Here is a 15681-nt window from a genome sequence, read left to right as displayed (position 1 = left end):
TATGCTGCAGGGTGTATTTTTGACCTCTGCAAGCTGGCCAGTATTAACGGAAGAACTGATGTGTGCGTACCGTATCCCTCAGGCAGGTCGGGCGGTGTGTGTAGGTGAGTTCTGCTCATGTAGTTTCTGTGTCTCTGAGAGCGAACCCTCCGCTCCTGCACCCGTGGGTCATCCGCAGGTACGCCCGCTGCCCCGTTGGGCGTCATGATGGGCGTGTTCTCATCCACCAGGCAGCTGAGTGGCCGGCCGGGACTCGAGTACTCGGACGCAGGCCTGTGTGTGTGAAAGAAGAAATGAGAAAGTATGAGACAACAGACTACATTAAAATGGTTCAAATTCACATATACTTAGAATGCAGAGTCGCTTTGAATTAAAGTGTGTGCTAAATGTGTGAAAGTACAGTGTGACTGTGAAATTCAGAAGAACAGAAGATTACAGAGCATTTTTGTGATTAGTTATGCAAAACATCATAACAAATATGATAATGACCAAACATCTTAATTTTTTGAAAACACCTAGTTTTCTCAAACTGAGTTTCTTCGGAAAGTACAAAGTGAAATAAAGTCTCAGCATCATCTCTTATGGCCCTTTCCATCTGGTTCCATCCCTTTCCCAGCTTTACTACAAAAAAAAACGAAACAAAAAAACCCCGTCAAACCAGCCTAAGTTGGTTTGCTGGTCTTAAAGGTGCTCTAAGCGATGTTGGGTGACGTCACTTCTCGAGGCTAGCTCAAATTTTTAACGTTAGTCGTTGTCGTTGTCTAGGACATCTCTCCTCTAGCTAACTTCCCTCTTCATGCGTCTCTCTCCTCCACTCCCCACACCCCCCTTCATGTGCACACGCACTAACCCCCCAACCCCCACACCCAAATCATTCTTGTCGGTTATTGGCTGGAACACTGTTTGTTATGTTTCGTGGTCCAGGCTGGGCCAGTTTGTTTTTGTTGCCGTTTGTGGAGCCTGGGCTGTCTACAGAGACCACGTTTTTTTACAGTGTGTTCAGGGGACAGGCAGCTAGCGGATAGTGAGGAGATGTTTGCTGTATGTGACAAAACATGTTTTGGAATAAAAAATGCGTGACATCGCTTAGAGCACCTTTAACTGGTTAAAAATGACATCCAAACCTGGCTGAGTAAGTGATTTATTTGGGTGGCCAGCTTGTCCCTACCAGCATCACCAGCTAAAAAACATCCAAATTCCCTTTAAAACCATCCATTTTAACTTACTGGTCCAAACTAAGACTAGTAAGCCATTTTAGCCTGGTCTTAGACTGGACAATCCTGTCCTATCCAACAAAACCACCTCAAACCCAATGACAGAAAATTGGGCAAGCCAAAATGCCTTGCTCCTACAAGACTTTATTTGAGTCTGTAAAGCATTTGCATCTCTAACAAAACTAGAAAAAGGATCATGAAAGACTTTAGTGGCTTTTCTGGGGTACAATCAGGCATTAGTTTTGAAAACCCATGAAATTCAAATCTCCATGGTCCAAAACTATACAGTTGCTTTGAATACTAAATGGATAATGAAGACAAACACTGGCAAGCAGAACGGCGTACAGCGATGAGCTGAGGGACTTGATTAAGTCGCAGACCTGCAACCTCTCCAAACAAGGGAGCGAAATTTCTGTCCTTCTTCAGTGGCCCAGGTCGACCGTAAGTGCTGTTATTGTAGAGTGGGAACATCTAAGTGCAACAGCAGCTCGACCGTGAAGCGGCTGGCAACACGAGCTCACCAAACGAGGACGAAGTGCTGAATCATGTAGCGCATAAACACAGCCTGTGCTCGGTTTGAATATTCCCTCTGTTCCACTCGGTTTCAACACTTCAGAGGTTCGAAACTGCCTTTGGAAGCAACGTCAGTGCGAAAATGATGTTTCGAGAGCTCCCGTGGCTGTGAATAGTAATGCGTGCTGCACACTAGGACTAGTCGGCCAATGTCGACACATAACCTCACTAACGTGCTTGTGGCTGAATTGAACCAAATCCCTACAGGCTGCAGTAACGTTTTGAGGAAAGACTAGAAAAACAACGGCTGTAGAGTAGAAACAAAAGAGTACATGGGTGTTTTTCAACTATAGGTACTTATGGCCCTGTTTTTGGTATAAACCTTCTATTATTTGAGGTATATTCATTGTTGTTGGAAATTTACACTGTCCTTGCTGACCTGGGCTGCATTTCCCAAAATAATCATAAGCCTAAGTAGATTGTAGAGACCAAAACACTTTGAAAACGCAGACCAGACCAGCATTTTTTCTAGATCTTCGTCTTGGAATGTTGCCTGGAATGTTTCTTGGTCTTTATGGTTGAGTGTTTCCTTAAAAATTCATGAAGTGGGGATGCTCCCTGACATGGCTTTATATATCTTTCAGCTGTACTCTGGATAAATTTGGGTCAGTGTCTGAGATGGCAAAGGAGACAGATGTGGCCAACGCACATTTTCCTTTTGTGTGGCACACGTGTACACACACAAAATGACCATTCTCCTAACCAACAAAACCACCTCAAACCCAAAGACCTGGACATTCATTTGGGTAAGCCAAAATGCCTTGATCCTGCAAGTCTTTAGTTCAGTCTGCAAACCATTCACATCTCTAAAAAACTAGAATATATTTTTTAAAACAAATAAATATAATAATAAAAAAATAAAATAAACATTGAAATAAAAAATATAAAAAAAACAGATAAAATAAAAAATAAAGTTAATAAAATAAAATAAAAATACATAAAATAATACTTAAAAAAAAAAGTAAAAAAAAAAGAAGTTACAATACAAAATAAAAACAATAAAAACAAAAGTAAATAGAATATATTTTAAAAAAATAAGTACAATTAAAAATAAATAAAAAAAAGTAAAAAAGAATAAAAATAAAAGTAAACTGGGACTACAACAAAGTAAACCTAACCCCACCTGGTAGGTCTCTCCCATTGGGTGCTGCGTGTGATATGATTGAGATACTGGATCCGGCCAGATGCAGTTCTCCTCTCCTCCCAGCTGCAGACAGAACACAAAGAGACATTCATACAGATGAACAAACAGACAGAGAGACAGACAGACACACACATGGCGCAGGAACAAACACAGGGGTCGGATAAAAACAGTGGCTGTTCAGTATCCTCTAAAGATAAAACATTGTTTTATATATAAGCGCTCATTTGGGAGTTTCTTAAGAGTTATTTCACGTACCCATCAGGCAGGTCATTGTCAAACAGACGACTGCAGTCGACGACTGGCCCTCCTGTGCCTATCCTGTCCCTGGACTGAAGACTAACTGTTGACACAAGCACAAAAACAGGCTGTTAGATGGGTCCCATCTGTGAAAGGTGTGTGTGTCATGGATTGACTAAGACTATGTGACAGCCATGTCAAGATGAGTGTAAGACATGCGTAGTAGGTGGATTTGGATATTTTGCCATTTTGGGGTATTGAGGCATAGTTGTTAAAAGTCTGAACTGGCAACCGAGAGGTTTTAGCTTTGATCCCCACAAAAGGAAATCACTATAGTGACCGTGAGCACTTTTTTTTCCAATTCAATTCACATTTATTTGTATAGCGCTTTTCACAATACACATCGTTTCAAAGCAGCTTTACAGAAAATGCATGAATGCATGCATGAGCTTTACAGAAACTTTGCGCATCTGTTCCTGCAATAAGTGCACTGCAAGTTCCTTCGCACAAAAACATCAGTTAAACTAGACACAATCGAGTTAAATAATCAGGGTTAAACATTAATCAAATCTATTAGATCTTGGCAGATCTTAGAAAACAAGTATATGGTTTTAGTTATAAAATAATACATAAAAAATGGTTTACTTCCATTAATACCTAGTAATTCATTGTAATTTAAAAATATTTATATATTAAAAATGTATCCTAATTAAAATAAATAAATATAAATATAAATATAAATATAAATATATATATATATATATATATATATATATATATATATATATATATATAATACTGGAAAATACGATATAGATCATGTTTTTGAAATGTATCATACATTTTAAAAATATTAATAAAAAAAAATTTGGCAGACACCGAAAAGCGAAAATAAAACAAACAACAAAAACAAAACAAAACTGCAATATTCTCACCTATAAAGACATGTATCAATAAAAAAAGTAATTCTAAAAAATGGATCCAAAAAATTTATATTGGCAAATACAAATAAAGATAATGCATTTAAAAAAAGGATAAATTGTAATAACAAATATAGCTGACATATTTTTATACAAATGGTGTGTGAGGAGATATATTTAGGGTTAGTGTTTAGAATAAAGGTAACTTAGAGTTAATAACTACTTGCTTTCATTAATGATCAACCCGTAACTGTGACTCATCATAACACACGTGATGAAAAAAATTGATGTGACATTAAGAAACAAATGGAATATAAGAGAGTTGTTTGAAATTCTCAGGCATGGGAAAGCATTCATCTTCTAATGAATGGCTGCTTGTAAAACCTGTGGTGTGGCCATGGGACGTGCAACCCCAGTGCGCAAATACATCACCACGCCACAAAACTCTTTATTGATGAAGGAACAATGCGGCTCTTCGAGCGCATGAAAGAAAATCGCAGTGGAATATCAAAGAGAAACCGATAAATCAGGCAGAATGAGGGCATTTTTTTCTTCCTATGCTCCCAACCGAGGGACGTTTTTAGGGCGTCGAAGGTAAATGTGTGGGTTTAACCATCATTAATGAAAAACTTTGAAGCCCTAGCTCTGGTGTGACTCATGGGATACATGGCAGATGTGGCAAAGAGATGAAAATAGAGGAGCCCTCCAAATTCCTGACAGGTCCTTCTCGCGAATGAGCAAAGTTTGTGACTCACCTACTATCTGTCCCCTCACGGTATCGCTGTCATTGGGCCCCAATTTGTTTAGGTCCAAACGCTGATCTGTAAATGAGGGAAAGAGAAAAATTAGCGTCAGGATAAAGAAAAGGTTCATGTGAGAAATAATCTGAGACTTAAAAGACGCCTAATACGCTCCATATTTCATGTGTGAGGTCACATATACTGCAGCGCTCTGTATCAGTGTGTGTGTGTGCGTACACACACAGAGGCTGCTTTATTCCTCTCAGACTGTAGATGTGCCGATAGGAGTGAGGCGCTTCCAGAAACACGCTGGGGCTCTCTGTCATTGCCGGAAAGAGGGAGACAGGAATAACAAGTAGCCTGCAGACATTAGAGAGGCCACTATCTGTTCTCACTCTCACATAGACACACACATATACACACACAGTCAGATCAGGATGCACACTCACAGCTAGACTAAACAGTGCTGGATGAGTGTTCACCCATCCCAAAACACTCATCTCACATTTAAACCCCTTCATATGGTCAAGCACCTGCAAAAAAATTACTTTCACTAAATACTAGGGATACACTGATACACTACAAGCGCAAAAATAAAATATATTTATAAAACTAATTAGCTGACCAGACTAGTTAAAATCATTTTAAATGTAGTTTAAGTAAATGTATTGTAATTTTTTTGTATTAAAAAATAATGCAGTTGTCGTCAATGTATCATGCATCATGTACATTTATTGTAATAAATTATTTATCAGATACCAATATAGCGGTCACTGGTACATTTTCACAATTTCATCATCATTTTAAAATAATTAACATTGGCCAATTCCAATACAGTAAAGATAGTCAAAAACATATAGTTTTAAATGTTACTAGAATATAGCCATCACAAATACAAAAAAAAGAAAGAAAAAAAAAGAATATTAGCTGAAATAGATATAGACATACTGCAATTCTGTGCACACATCAGACACACACACACACACACACATATATATATAAAGGAAGTAGATTAAATGAAGAGGAATTATGTTTGTTTGTTGTGAATTTATCTTTTTTTTTTTTAAAGGTAATATTGGCAGAGACCAAAACAAAATCTTATTAAAGACCCTAATTATTAGTGATAGACTGAACGGGAGAAAGAGAGAGAGAGAATGAGAAAAGACAAAGAAAGAATGATGGCAGAGAGACAGAGGGGTGCAACAGGAAATGGTGAACTGAATCACTTCCAGCTGTGGGAGCGGCTGTGGGTTTCCTGTGCTTATCCAGGACAGTGGTCATGCTGGAGGGTTTCTAGGGAAAGCCTGCTTTTAAACACAACTGTGGAGCTGGAACACAGCCAGACAGACTGTGACAGGGGCCCTCGTACCCTAAACATCCTGACACCAGTTCTTGTGTAGCCGACAAGAAAGTGATACACAAATAACAGGACGTCATTTACCTGAGACTGACAGTGGTCTCCAGCCAAAGTAAGATAATATTATTGTGTTTAATTATTGCGTTTTTTATTTAAAGGTTGCACACTTTTAACACACACAGCCATTGTAGCACATACTTACAACCTCTCTAAGCCAATTACACACACACACACAAGTATTGAATTTGTCATGTTTTCTGAGCTAATTATACACACACTATGAGACTGCTTTTAAGTCAATCATACACACAAAAACACACACACACACACTCACACTTACAGCCTGTGTCCTTGAGTCGGTTAATGGAGTTGGAGAGGAGTCGTACACATCCCAGGAATCCTGCTCCCTGTTTCTTATGGATCTTCTTATGGTTCCACACGCTGATGGTGATGGAGTCCGACTTCCCGATATACCTTGAGAAAGAACAAGAGATTTCACTTTAAATCAGACTTCTCAGTCTTGACAGTCCATGGTGCAGTTTGCTTGGAACGTACATTGCGAAACATGATTACATGCAGTGGCTCAGAAGAGAAGATCAGCTGCTTATTTTAGTTTTATGTAGATAGCAAAGAAGATGGCATGGAAAGGAAGAAAATAAAAAAGATTGAAGACGACAATAGACAGTAGATAAAAGCAATGAAGAAGAGTAGAAAAGGTGATGAAGAAAATGAAAAAAAAAAGCAAGATGATGACAAAAAGAAAGAGGAAGTAGTTGAAATTGACAAAGAAGAAAGAAGAAGAGAAGATGATGAAGAGGAAGAAGACAATGAAGAAGATGACAAAGAAGAAGACAAAGTAGATGAAGAAGAGGAAGAAGAAGAGGAAAAGGGGAGGAGGAGAATGACAGAGGAAGATGATAAATAAGAGGAAGACGATGAAGATGTGGAAGGAGAAAAAGGAAGAGAAGATGATGAAGAGGAAGAGGAAGAAGACAATGAAGAAGATGACAAAGAAGACGACAAAGTAGATGAATAAGAGGAAGAAGAAGAGGAAAAGGGGAGGAGGAGAATGACAGAGGAAGATGATAAATAAGAGGAAGACGACGATGATGTGGAAGGAGAAAAAGAATATGACAAAAGGGACGTCAAAGTAGATTAAAATGACAGGTAGAAGAGGAACAAGACAACAAAAAGGAATTAGCGGAAGAGGAGGAAGAGGAAAAAGAGGAGGAAGACGGTGAAGAAGTAGAAGAGGAAGATGACAGAAGTGCAAGATGACAAAGAGGAAGTGGATGAAAAGAAAGAGGTAGAAGATGAAGATGTCAAGGAAGAAAATACCATAAAGAATAGAAAGAAGACGATGAAGAAGAGTAAGATGACAAAGAGGAAGACAAAGTAGATGAAAACAATGGAGAAGAGGAAGAAGGAAGGAATAAGATTACGAAAATAAAGAAAGAAGGTCACAAAGAGGAAGTAGATGAAGATGAAAATGAAAAGAAAGAAACAGAAAAAAATGAAAAAAGAACTGGGTTCTTTTTCACTCTTTTGACGTCTTGGTCCACTTGAAGGTGTCTCGGTTTGGTTCTTTTAAACAGGATTCAAAGGGGAAAAAACACCCCACATCTTCTCCTAATTTCAGCAAGACGAACCAAGACGGTTCAAGAACTTCAAGCAATCCAATGCAGTTCTCTTGTTCTCTTACCACTGTCTGTCTTTCATCAAGTCCTACATAAAAACTCAGCTGGTTTGTCTGAATGTTTTGGCATGGCGTTAGACAAAACAAATGATTCCCTTAAAGTCGGGGAACAGAAACACCTCAAGAACTGGACATGAAAAGGAGCTAGCCTGTCGAAAAACGTCCAAGCAAAGTTTGAATGTTCTGTAGGCCTGCCAATGGGACAGAATCCCTGGGCAAAAGATCTTGTTTGGACTGAAAACCAATCGAAGCGATAGAGGAGTAGAGAGAAAGGGCAGAAAAAGGGGGTAGGGATGAAAGAAACAAGAAGACAGAACGCCAATGACTCAGTGGATGTTCTGACCAGATTGAGCCCAACCAAACCCAAACAATCGATGTACTTCTCTCTGATCTGGAGAAAGTTTATCAACCGTCTACCAAGCCAAACACCAGCTCTGAAGTCTTAGCTCATAACAGCCCTTATTTATTCGAAATATGTAGGAGAGTCTTAATGCCAAGTTTGACTTATACCAGACAAGAGCTTGTAGTTAACCCAATCAGTCCGAGAGGAGACAGAACAAAGAAAAAGTCAAGACAATAAACCTGAAACCGAATGCTGCCAACTCTTAACAGATAATTATAGTTTTGTGCATTTTAAGTTTCTCTGATAACCCTTCATTAAACCCGAGTGATCGTTTCTGAAGGAAACGCCAACAAATGTAACTCTGTTAATGAGTCAATGACAAATATGAAAATATATTCATTTTGAATTGAATTTAAAACATGTGTGCCAAGTTTATACAAATTTAATCTTCGTATTAATTTTTGAAAAAACGAAAACCCTGATTTCACGTGTCTAAAATGGTATGGTAGTTTCCACAGACCAGAACATCTCTAAAAAGTGGTTCTGGCCTAAATAATCGAGCACATCTTCTCTTGCGTTCATTTTTTAACAGTTTCCTCACATCTAGGTTAATGTTTCAGTCTTATTGCTTATGTTGCTCTATTCTAAGTCGCTTGTGATAAAAGCATCTGCTAAATGCATAAATGTTAATCTCTGTTGGTACCGTTTTCGGTTTTCTCCTGCTTGACTGACTCTGTACTATTGTTCATTATGCACATTAGCAGTTATCTTTCTGTGCAACATGCAGCCTTTGGAGGTTTTCAGTCCTAAATGATTTTGACATTTTGGCATTCAGCAAGAATAACAAAACTTCTAAATAGCTTGATAACCTTTCAACAATGGCTTTATTTCCCTGCCAACAACGAGACAACTGAACCCTTGTGATGTGCATTATGGGAGTACATAAAGGCACATTACAGTATCACTAACAAATAAACTTGAGTTCAAAAGTACTTGCTAAAACCCGGATTGCGAACAGAAATCCCAGTGTACTTCAAGTATTCAGGATGGAGGATTTAAGCAACATCTCCATGGTTTTCTCTTCCCCACCCATTATTCCGGGTTGCAGGGAGGGCTGTGGAAACGGCGGCCTATTTTCCGCTGACAGACGTGACATGTTTGGCTAACTCGACAGCCGTCCTGGGGGGTGAGGGTTAGTCTACCATTGCCCTGGCAACCAAACAAACGAAGACGTGTGCTTTCTCTAGCTGCCGGCTGTCAGCTCGACGTGCGAAGGGGACGAGTATTGGAAATCAGCTCGTGTTTTTTTTGTCAACCTTTACTGTATCTCGCCCTCTTATGCTTTCCATCTTCTCTTACATTCAGCTTTTGGTCTGTGAGAAAAGTGGCAGGCCTGCGTGGAGGGAAAGTTTCTATTTTTATTCCAGTTGATACTTGTAGTTGTTAATAAAACGTCTGTAAAAATGTAAATAGAGCTAGAAGCGTACGGTATAACTAATGGATATGGGATTTTTCCACCCATGCCCAAACTCCCATGGAAATCCGCACTGTGATCTCCTCAGATAGAGACGTCGACTCCAGAGGAGGTGACCTAAATCCTCAAAGCCTGAAGGATGCTGGGAGCTTTACTGATGGGCTACATTGATTAAGAGATTGGAAGAAATCGTACACCACTGGTTCAAGAAAAACCCCTGGGGTTACTTTCAAGAGCATGCTAATGTGTTAGTTCAACACAAAATTTTAATTTTGCCATTATTTACACACCCTCAGCCAGACTTTAATGATTTTCTTTCTTTTGTTGAACACAATATTTTGAACCAGAGATGAAAGACAATATTTGGAAAAATGTTTAACCACTGTTGTCCATACAACAAATAGGTACATTTATTGTTGAGCTTAAACAAGGACAAAAAAGCACCAAAAATGTGGTCCACCCAAACAATGGGTCTCATTCACTAACTGTGCGTACGCATGAATTTGTGCATGAAATCTGCGTACGAACGTTTTCACGAACAAATCATGATTCATCAATAACTTTTCTCAGTTCTCGCGCATGTGTCGTGGTGCTCTCGTGAACTCACATCAGAGGCCCATATGGAAGAAAATGAATAGTTGAATGAAGTTGAATGATTATTTTTTGTTTTTTTGCGCACAAAAAGTATTCTCGTCGCTTGATAAACTTAAGGTTGAGGCACTGTAGTCACTTTTTAACATCGTAACTATTTTAACGATGTCTTTACTAACTTTTCTGGGCCGGCAGATGCAATTATCTAGCAGCCTATGAAGGAGCTCTCAGATTTCATCAAAAATATCTTAATTTGTGTTCCGAAGATGAACGAAAGTCTGGAGGGTGAGTAATTATTAGTAATTTTGGGTGAACTAACCCTTTAAGTTTGGTTTGTGTCTCATAGCAATCTAACATACAGCTTCAGAACAACTTTTATTGTGTTTTTTTCCTTAGCATCCTCTTATACTGTATGGAAAAACAGCAGCTCAGACATTCACCCAAATATCCCCTTTTTTGTTCCACAGAAGAAGAAATAAATCATACAAATCTGGAACAACATGATGGGAAGAAATATTCTGTCCTATGCATTTTTGTTTCCTTTTCAATCCAAATGTTTTCAACACGGTGAGCCATAATCCATAAGCACGCTTAAATGAGATGTCAAAAACAGGCACAGTTTCTATGTGGTGACTCACACAGAAAAATTACCGAAATGAAACCACACAAGGCGTCTAATGACAGTCTGACAGCACTAAAAGCCAAATCTCTAAGACTCAAACTACTGGACAGTGGCCATGTGCTTCGAAATCAGTCTGCTTCAGAGTCGTCTTCCTCTGGATTCTGGTTCCTAAACATTATTGTCTTGGGTTTATATTTCTTTTAAACTGAGCTGGTATGAAGTTTAAATGAAGTCAAGGTGTGACAGTGTGTGTGTGTGTGTGTGTGTGTGTGTGTGTGTGTGTGTGTGTGTGTGTGTGTGTGTGTGTGTGTGTGTGTGTGTGTGTGTGTGTGAGACTGAGAAAGCCATTGAATGCAATCAGACCAGGAAGAGCTCTTACAGGTCATAGTGTTGGTTCCATTTGGGGTCCAGGGTGTTCCTCACTGTGTCTGTCGAGTGGCACTGTCCTGAACCGTCCACCACCACCTTGGCAAAGGGGTCTGGCAGCCCTGCAAAACACAGAAACAACATCTTCTGAGCTGGAATTGAAGACGGCATTGAATACAAGTCCATAATGTAGTTTGAAATGTATTTGTGAAACCTTTAATGTTGCCGCAGAATCCAAAACACTAAAGCTCCAAATACTACAGACGCACTAACACTAGAAATGAAGACTGTCAAGTCATGTGTTCGATTGTGTTATTCCTACACGATATTATATACCATTTACAGTGCATTCAGAAAGGTTACTTCATTTTTTCACATTTATCATGTTATAGGTAAAATACTTTAGAATATTATTCATTTTTAAATCATATTTCATTTTTCATTTTTGATATTTCCGATTTTCTTTTTAATAAATGGCTCTTCAACCAATTATGTAACGATACCGCTACATTTTATGGTTTTTAAGGATAGTTCGAATTTTTTTTACAATGAAAGCAATTAAATGAACATAATTTGTGTGGGTTACTTCCAAAAAGTGCTTTTCCTGCATTACAGCCGACACTGGTGGTCATTTAATATTTGCATTCATAAAAATAATTGGATTGGATTGAATACACATATAGTACTCTAGATTGGCACTTTAGCATTGATGCTGTTTAAATTAGATTTAGTATTTAAATGAAATTGGAAAACATTGGCCATATTGGTAATTTCAAAATAAGCAGTTATCTATATTTCATAATTCACATTATAATATTGTGACACTTCTTACACGGTAAGAGAATTCTTTTTAGCTTTTAGCTGTTTTTTATAGGTTTTTATAGGCCATTACAGGGAAATAATGAACTATTAGTAGATTATTAGCCAGAATTAAGTAGATTATTAGAAAAATTAGTTTTCGTAGATTATTAGCCCCCCACCCCTCTCTCTCTCTCTCTCTCTCTCTCTCTCTCTCTCTGCTATTTTGGCTACCCGAATCAACAGAAATCAGATCTGTGTGGCTTTATGAATGCAATTGCAGGGTGAGAAGGAAGGGGAAGATATGCATGAAGGTTTACAAAGAAAAGAGACTCTAGTCTTCATCTAACTGCATACGGTCTCTGCTAAAACTCTGCAGAGTTTTACTCTTTTTCCTCAGACTCGCCTGGTACCTGTCTCTCTTCCCACCCCCCAACAACGTATCTCTCTCTCTTTGATATCTGATGAGAGTTTCAGATGTGGGCTTGGTTGTTTGTGTTTGTCGGGGTAGAGAGAATCGAGGCAGAGAAACTGTGGTGTGCATACATGTGTCAACCAGCGGTTGCTTTGTCTCCCCGAACTGACCCACATTTCTGCTGTCTCGTGGGGGAAGAGCACTTATCTCTCTCTGCACACTTTTAACAGATGAGCCCCTGCTAAAACAGTGCTTGAGACACGGTGACAGGCATAGAGCAGTTCACTCGTTCACACACACGCTCGTTCTCAGTATTTATGAAGGCTGGATACTTACGGAAGAAGTCTTTCTTCACCAGGTTCTTTGCGCACAAAACTGCAGAGAAAAGAGGGAAAAAAACATCATTATTAAAACGTTTTGAAATGGATATTTGTGAAACGCCACAACAGTGATTTATCAGCTAATTATGTCTTCCAGTAAAAATAAAAAATGTAGAATTTATTTCAATTACTAAGTAAAACCGTGTAAGATACAAAGAATTGTTTTCACAATATTTTATTTACTTAAAATGTGACAATTTGCCAGTGGGATAGGCACAATAAACCTAATTCAAGATATAATTTCTGAAAACAAGCATTAACTTAATATCGTATGTGATTTTTGCTTATCAAAGAAATGTATCCTTCCTAGAAAATTACGAATAAAATAATTTTTTTGTGCAAAACTGAGGGGGATTTAGGTCTCGTAACGGCTGACAGGACAGTGATACATAGATATGTTTTTAATTTCCGAGTTCTGTATTTTAGGATCTCAGCATGTTTAAACCGCCGAGAAAATGTTTAAATCCATAGCGCGGCTCTTACGGAGCTCAGCACTCCCAGATCAAGCTCACAATGTATTAGAGATGAAAAAAAAAAAAAAGCCCTCTGATCCACATCCCACTGCTGGCCTACATTCAGCTTAACTCTTAAAAATTAAATAAAAAAGTTTGACTGACTTCAAACTGGCCTGGGCTACGTTTCCAAAAAGCATTGCAAGCTAAGTTGTAAGTCGTAGAGAACACTGTGGTGGCAATGGTCTTTACGATCAACTTGGGCTCTCGATGCTTTTGGAAAATGTTAGCCATTGCCAACACGAAAAAATAATAATAATTTTAAAGCTTCCTATATGATACCACACGCAACTGCAGGGAGAACTCTTTATTCTTCCTTTGACAACTGTGAGAATGTCAAGAGGTTAAAAAAACACTTACAAATAATAATAAAGCTGAAGAGCATTGACGATCAAAATGGGTCCAAGTGTGAGAAATGTACCGTTTGCGACAGAGAAACTTTTCAAAATACTGATTATTGGGTTGTAAAAGGCTCAGAAACAATCCAAGGAGCATTTGGAGACAATTACCATGGACTGAAGGAGCAAGAAATTAAAATGATTTGCTATTTTGGCTAAATAATTTGAAAAAATAAAATATTACGAACAGAAATCAATCAATTTAAATGCTAAAAGTGATTTTAGGCACTTCAACGTTATAGTGTGCAGTATAACATTTTTAGAGATATGCTAAATTACATTGGACAAAATGTAAAAATAAATGTAAAAATTTGACAAAATGAGCACCGGCAAATAAATATCTGTACATATGCAATATAAAATAAAAAATCTCAGACAATAAATACAGTCTACCACTTGTAAGAAATGAAAGAGAGACTGAGTGCGTGTTATTCAAAGAAAGAAAAAAGTAAATGAGGGCAGACAGATATTTGATGGAGAGACGAAAAGCTAAAAAGGGAGGACAGACTGCAGGAGAAACCGTGAAGACAGGAATGAAGGGCGACTAGAGGGCAGGAGGAACACATTTGAGGTATTCAAAGTAAAACTAAAGCAGTTCACCCCACCAGATGTAAGAAAGCTGAGACGGTAAGAATAACTGGAATGTGTGGAGGAGGTTAAAGGGCAGAGAAAATGTTCATGTGCAGGTGAGTCGCAGACTTTACTTAGCAAATCCAAACAGACTTGGAAACACCCACACTGAGACTGCTATTGATTCTGTCTGCGGCACGACTGTGGCTATTCCTCAACTCACACGCGCGCCACGACAATTATACATGCATGCAGACACGAAAACACATGTAAAAAATGCATATATGAGAAAAAATACATGTATGAAAGGGTTGGAAAAAAAGACACATACGTGGATATATAAAATAATGCAACCACGTGTATTTTTTTCCAACCTCGGCATGCAGGGTTTTTTTCTCTAAAACATTTCACAATATTATTGTTTTTAGGCTAATTTATTCTTGTGATGGCAAACCTTAGTTTTCAGCAGTCGGTTTGTGTTTGGGTAATTTTGACCAGGAGAGGATTTTCTTTTTCCCGAAAAATGCTAGTTTTTTTGCATAGTCTCAGATAAGATTCTAAAAATAGAATAATTGTCATAATTGTTCAATTAGTCATAATTGAAAGAAAACCAGTTGACACAAAGATTGAATCCAATATTTGGATATTAATATAGCATAATGAGCGATTTACAAGCAATTTTTTCAAAAGGAGGGTCATTTTTGAATGAGAACACAAAAGGTGTTAAGGGTTTTCAACACAGCATAAGTTTAGTTATGAAAATGTTATTTCTCAATGTGCTCTGAATGTTCAAAATGTCAAAGTGGTTTAAAAACGTTTTTCTGGAACATTCCCTTTTATCATTTTGCAAACATTATGGGAATGTTACTTTTTGTTCTCTGAACATTCTGAAACAATTAGCATTTTAAAAACGTCAAATGAACATTAAACTAAAAATGTTTCAGGAAAAAAGTTCCATTAACCATGTATAAATACAATTTTTGTGCTTACGTTTTGAGAACGTTATTAAAGAGCAGATAACTTTGAATGAACATTCTATTGATGTTACCAGAAGAACGCAACTTTGAGAGAACCTTGCCAGAATGTTAAGGTTCTGAGAACGTTCCCTGTCAGCTGGGGAAATAAACAGTGAAAAATAAAACTGATCATGCCACTGTGTCAGGAAGAGTGAAGAGACTCGTGTGAAGGGTTCGAACAGTTGCAGCAGGTGATGATAGCGATGGTCTGAATCCAAGAAAAGTGAGGGAGATGGCGAGAGAAAGAGGAGAGGGAGGGATCGGATAAAAAGGAAACATGCTTGCTTCGCAGTCGATGAAGAATTTCTCTATGCA

The 15681-nt window shown here is 38.2% G+C and overlaps 1 protein-coding gene across 2 annotated transcripts in view; it reads right to left on the bottom strand.

Moving 5' to 3' along the window:
* Nucleotides 1–15681, bottom strand: part of smurf2 (SMAD specific E3 ubiquitin protein ligase 2) — a 52438-nt gene that overhangs the window by 20609 nt on the left and 16148 nt on the right. The window contains exons 2-8 of one of the 2 annotated variants that reach the window (XM_084116418.1): nucleotides 12827–12865; nucleotides 11291–11399; nucleotides 6520–6659; nucleotides 4844–4909; nucleotides 3187–3271; nucleotides 2911–2994; nucleotides 71–273 (exon numbers count right to left, since the gene is read on the bottom strand). In XM_084116418.1, the coding sequence (XP_083972544.1) occupies nucleotides 71–273; nucleotides 2911–2994; nucleotides 3187–3271; nucleotides 4844–4909; nucleotides 6520–6659; nucleotides 11291–11399; nucleotides 12827–12865 (726 nt within the window). The remainder of the gene's footprint in view (nucleotides 1–70; nucleotides 274–2910; nucleotides 2995–3186; nucleotides 3272–4843; nucleotides 4910–6519; nucleotides 6660–11290; nucleotides 11400–12826; nucleotides 12866–15681) is intronic. The other variant, XM_084116419.1, reaches the window with a different exon arrangement.

Source organism: Abramis brama, assembly GCF_963993115.1.
Source record: "Abramis brama genome assembly, chromosome: 1".
Lineage (NCBI taxonomy): Eukaryota > Metazoa > Chordata > Actinopteri > Cypriniformes > Leuciscidae > Abramis > Abramis brama.
This window is presented reverse-complemented; position numbering and strand designations above follow the sequence as displayed.